At 41.9% G+C, this 5,820-nt stretch overlaps 1 protein-coding gene across 2 annotated transcripts; it reads right to left on the reverse strand.

The window, feature by feature from the left end:
• Nucleotides 1-3,615: 3,615 nt before the first annotated feature.
• On the reverse strand, nucleotides 3,616-5,728 carry LOC118993208 (UPF0428 protein CXorf56-like). Of its 2 annotated transcripts, none has more exons than XM_037055470.1 (2): nucleotides 5,571-5,728; nucleotides 3,616-4,589 (listed from the first exon to the last, which is right to left on the reverse strand). In XM_037055470.1, exon 2 carries the CDS (start codon nucleotides 4,484-4,486, stop codon nucleotides 3,818-3,820), a length of 669 nt encoding a protein of 222 aa, XP_036911365.1. In that variant the 5' UTR covers nucleotides 4,487-4,589; nucleotides 5,571-5,728; the 3' UTR covers nucleotides 3,616-3,817. The 2 variants fall into 2 exon arrangements, with proteins under 2 accessions (XP_036911365.1, XP_036911364.1); XM_037055469.1 differs by having other exon boundaries at nucleotides 5,503-5,697.
• Between the last annotated feature and the right edge of the window lie 92 nt (nucleotides 5,729-5,820).

Here is a 5,820-nt window from a genome sequence, read left to right on the forward strand (position 1 = left end):
AAAGTTGCAGAAGCTATTGACAGTATTTTGTTACTATCATGATTTGTTGGAATGGTGACATATCTTAGGGCTGAGCAACTTATCTTGGTTTACCCAGAACTTTCCTGGTTTTAGCCCGTAAAGTTCTGTATCCTGGTAAACTTCTCAGTTCCTGCCAGCCTGGGGTGATTAGCCATTCTACACATGATGTGTCCACATCCTGTGAAATCTGAAGCATTTGACACTTGCAATTCTAAGTTGCAATTTAGAATATTCAACAAATACTTATTGAGCACCTCTATATGGCAAACAAAAATTAACTCCTTACTTTCATGGAGCTTACATTGGTGGGAAGGTGGGTAGAGCAAGCAGTAGACAATAGGCAAATAACATGTGTAAGTTTCAAATAGTTTCAATGCTATGAAGAAAATCAAACATAGTAATGGAGAGTGTGTTAGCATTGTTCAGGAATGAGACAAGGATGTGACCACTGGGCTGAGGTTTGGACGGTGAGAAGAAGGCAGCCAGGCAAAGGCCTGAATAATGTAAGAAGAGCCCTGGAGCAGGTACACGTGTGCAGTAAATTGTGACACATATGAAACAAAGGGAAAAGTGGGACCTGGGAGAGATGGTAAGAGGATGGGTCATGTTAGGCCTTGTAGGCCATGGAAAGGAGTGTGGATTTTATTCTAAGTGCAATGAGAGAGTATTTAAGCAAATGAATGACATATCCTGATATGCATTAAAAAAAACACACTCTTGTCCTACTTGGAGGGAACAAGAGGAGAAGCAGGAAGCCCGCTTAAGAGGTTATGGCAGTAACTGGGGAGCGAGATCACGTAGAGTGCACTAGGGTAGGGGCAGTAGGGGTGGTGAGAGGTAGTCCAGCTGAGAATATAGATATTCTGGAGACAGATCAGACAAGACTTGCTGACAGACCAGATGTGCAGTGTGAAAAGAGCAATTGTGACCCCTAGGGTTTTTGTCTGATGGAAGGGTGGATTAAAGTATCATTAACTAAAAAGCAACCAATCAAATGAGAGATGATATTTGCAAACATTAGCTCTGACAAGGGGTTAATGTCCAAAGAACTCATACAACTGAACACCAAACAATCCACTTTAAAAAAATGGGCAGAGAACCTGAACAGACACTTCTCCCAAGAAGACATATAAATGGCCAACAGATATAGGAAAAGATGTTCAACTTCACTAGCTATTAGAGAAATGCAAAATGCAACAGGTACAGGAAAAGATGTTCAACTTCACTAGCTATTAGTGAGAGAGTAGCTATCTCACAGGTGTGAGATACTACCTCACACCTGTTAGAGTGGCCGCTATCAGCAAGACAAGTGACAAGGGTTGGAGGTGTGGACAAAAAGAAACCCTCATTCACTGCTGGTAGTAATGTAAACTAGTTCAGCCACTATGGAAAACAATATGGCAGTTCCTCAAAAAATGAAGAATAGAGCTACCATATGATCCAGCAATCCCTTTTCTGGCTATCTACTCAAAAAACTTGAAAACATTTATTTGCAAGACATATGCACCCCTATGTTCATTGCAGCATTATTCACAGGGGTCAAGACATGGAAACAACCAAAGTGTCCTTTGACAGATGATTCAATAAAAATGTGGTACATTTATACTATGGAATACTACTCAGGCATAAATAAAGTTGAAATACTGCCATTTGTGACAAGGATGAACATTGCCAATGTTATGCTGAATAAGTCAGAAAAAACTAAGAACCACAATTTCCTCTCATATATGGGATATAAAACTGAAACTCATAGACACAACAGTATTGTTACCAGAGTGAAGGAGGTGGAGGGTAGTAAAGAGTAAAGGGGACCAAATATATGATGACAGAATATGATTTGACTTTGGGTGGTGGGCAAACAATGCAATATACAAATCATGTACACTTGAAACCAATGTCACCCCAATAAACTTTAAAAAGTCATTAACTGAGATAGAGAAGAGTTAAGGAGAAGCTGGTGGGGCAAGAATGGAGTTTTCTGAGGGACATTTTATCTTTGAGATGCCTACTGGGGACAATTAGAGATAGCCAGTAGGCAGTTTGATGTGTGGTACTAGAGCTCAAGAGGGATCGGGGCTAGAAATACAAACTTAGGAAACTACAAGCTAGACATGGTATTTAAAAAGGTGAACTTGGACAAGGTGGAAAAACTGGTTAGATCAAGGCCAGAGGCACTTTCCCACAGAGGTTGGAGAACGGGGGAGGAACTGGGAACCAACACAAAAAAAACAAACCTGAGGAGTGGCTTGTACAGGAAGAGGGAAAACACAGGGCATATACTATTTTAGAAGCCAATTGAAAACATTATTTCAAGAAGAGAGTGGTTAAGTATTGGGAACTGCCCTGCCTGGTTTCAGACGCTGTAATCCCCTGTGGCTAAGGCTGAGTAAAGGACCTTGGGACCATAAGCCACACATGAGACAAAGCTTATCATCCTTGTAGGGGCACCACCTCAGAGTGAAGAGAAGGGGCCCCCTTCTCTTCACTCTGCTTGGCCCCAGGCAGATGACTGGTTAGCCAAAGATGCGCAAGGTTCCTCAAAAGAGTGACAGCCTAAGACAGGCATGGTTGCAAAAGGGCCCTCAGGGAAGGACTTGAGGGGCCATAGAAAAAGGGAGTGATGGACCCTCACCGCTCCTCAGCTTTGACATAGCCTGAGTCCTCATTCTGTCTGCAAGAAGTCTCCTAATCTCTTGGCTGCCTTACTTCCTCTGCCTGACTTAAACCTGAAACAATGACTTAAGCCTGAAACAATGCTAGAGGTGGGTGTAGCCCTGTGCTGGAAAGGGCAGGATCCCTAGGGTGATCAGGACTAAGAAAGAATGCATAAAATTCTATGAAACCTACTTTGCTAATACTTTCAATTTAAATGATAAAGGTCCAAGCAGGAAGTTGAGTTTGTTCCTCAAAGTTTTATGGCCCTTTAACTATCTGACCCTGACTCAGAATAAGCCCTCAGAGTTCTTTGAATGTTATCTATTGCTTAATCATTTCTGCCTGACAATGATGGATGAGCTTCATGTATACACTGTATTCCTATGCAAGCTGAACCCAATAAAAGCTTGTAAAGGTAAAGATCGAGGAGCTTTCCCCTTGAGAGTGGCTGTGCTGTCCCTTTTCCTCCACAGGACTCAGTAGTCCGTGTGAATTTGTCTGTCTCATCCATAATGCCTCGGACTCCAGGAGCCAGGATCCCCATCAGTTAAGTGGATCAGATGTTAATGGTTGATCCAAAAAGAAAAGGACAGAGAACTGATCATCTTCCTTGGGTTTTCTGGCACTGGTTCTTTTAAGGTGGCATGATATTCATATAAAAAATGGTCCCACAATTTCCTAAAGTTGTAACATTCATTATTCAGAGGTGAATAAAAATTTTAATGAAGAATGATCATTCTTCAGAACAAAATAATAATACAGTCTGGAATAGAGATGGATAGGAAAAATGAACCAAAAAAACCTAAGACCCACTTTTTTTTCAAATATCCTTAAACATTGTATTAAAGAACAGCTACTTCAGAAACTAAAGACACTTAAGCACTGATCTAGTCAGAGTTTCTACACAACTAAAGAAATTGACATCAAATGGACAAAAAATATTACAGAAGACCCATATATTTAAAAAAATCTATTTGTAGAAAGCAGGTCAGATGGATTCAAAGACCTCGTGAATGTAGGAAGCAATGTAAAGCATTCTGCTGGGGCATAAAGGCAGGACCAGTCCATGCGGTCAAGAGAAAGTTTTTGGCCTCCTGGTCTAAATGCTTGCCTCTGGTCTGGGTTCAGAGAAAGGTCCTAATTATTTGAACTGGTTGTCAATCAATGTCCCCTTCATTTTTGCTCTTTTGGCTTCCAGTTCAGCCAGCTCTTGCAGCTGCTTTTTGCTCATGCCTTTGCGCTCCAGCTGTTTTTCAATCACTTTGGCATTCTGTGCATATGAGTCAGCAACTTCCCTAGCCTCAATCTCCTCTTCCTCTTCATCAATAGTAGACACAGTGACAGAGCTGAACTTGCCCATGTCTTTGGTCCGTTTGGTCACCATCACCTTCTTAGGAGGCTCTTGCTTCTGAGTATATATATTCATTTTCCCAAAACCCTGGCCGAACTTAACTACTGCTCCATCCACAATGAAGGTCACGGGAGCGTTCTTTGGCTGGGACTGGTAGAACAGTGGCAGTCCACACTTTGCACATTTCTTCCTGTACTGTCGTTCAATGCCTTCGGGCCTACGAACATACATAGTCTCCTGGTCTTCTGTGTTACAAAACTTGTGGGCGTGTTTGACAGCATCAATCACCCGGGACCGATCCCGGGGTCTCATGGGCAATTTCTCCAACTGACAGTCCAGCACCAGAACCATCTGGCCACACAAACAGTAGTAGACGTGGAGGGGCTTCTCACTGTCCTCATATTCCTCCCGGTCCCGGGTGTAAGAGCAGACAATGGACCTGGACACAATTTTAGGCATAGTTCATAGGGTAAGCTCACAATCTCAACACTGAAATAAGGAGTCACGCAGACATCCAGATGACTCACTTCTAATTAAAGGTGGGCATCAAAGCGTGAAGAAGCTTCAGAATAAAGGTAAAAGGCAATGGATAAGTAGCATATACAAATATTTACAAAAACCATACAAATACAGTGTACAGAAAGGGTTAGGAGTAATATATTAAAAATCTTAGCAAATTAATAGACAAATACACCACTACAAAAACGGACAAAGGATATAAATAGGAAATTCACAAAAGAAATACTAATATCCAATACTTGTAACTTAAGATACACACTGATACTGTAAACACAAAAATACAACCAAGCACAACCTAATCAAAGAAACCATACCTAAAGCATTATTCCAATATCAAAATATAATGGGAATTTTAAATAAACTTGGAAATGTATGTCCTAAAATATTAATAGTAATTAAGATGGATGGCAAGATGTTCATTAATTTTAATTTTTTCTCCTTTTATACTTTTTCCCAGTTTTTCTACAGCCAATTATGTATCACTTTGTAATAAACTTTTAATTTTATTTACAAAGCAATTGCCTGGAATGTGGCAAATTTAATATGAACCCCAGGAATCAAGACGGAAAATATTGCTGATGTTACATTTTCATTTCTCAAGCAGAACTAAGTTTCTTGGATATAGGTCATCATGTTGTAATAACAGTTTAGGTTTCTAGTGTCTTTTTCACTTTGGCCCCTACCGCAAAAGGCAGGGGAATAAAAAACGTTTTACGTAGGTGGCTTTCCTATTACCATATTTCATTCCGGACTCCTACTGCCCCTAGTACAGGAGTGCGGCAGCGCACTGTGGACTGCACTATATTCTTACATAAAGTTTTGACAGTACGTATGACCCTGGTGTTGCCTCATACCACATTTCAAGTACGTCATGAATTCAATAATTATTACTGTGCACACAAAATGTGCGCAGTCTTCAGTATTCCTCTCCCATCCCACCACCTTATAGACCCTACCATCTTAAGTTCGACTTCAGCTGGGCTCCAATTTTTCCTTTTAGGAAGAGGATTTCAGAGAAAAGTACTGGGCAAACAGATACGCGTTAGGTTAGGAACCCACGTCTTCCTAACCCCACGGGGATACAGTACTGAGCTGTCCACTTTCCCCCAGCCAATTCTAGGTCCTCTCCGCCCTCCCGGTTCGGTTACCTTGTCTCACAAACGGAAGTGGCGCGGTCCTAGCTCCGCGCCGGCACCGCCCTAGCTCCGCGCCGGCACCGCCTCCTGTCGTGACGTCACCAGGCGCGCCGTGCGCCGTGTGCCGCGCCCCCTGTC

Source organism: Sturnira hondurensis, unplaced genomic scaffold (assembly GCF_014824575.4).
Source record: "Sturnira hondurensis isolate 20B ecotype Veracruz unplaced genomic scaffold, ASM1482457v3 Scaffold0008640, whole genome shotgun sequence".
In the NCBI taxonomy this organism is placed as follows: domain Eukaryota; kingdom Metazoa; phylum Chordata; class Mammalia; order Chiroptera; family Phyllostomidae; genus Sturnira; species Sturnira hondurensis.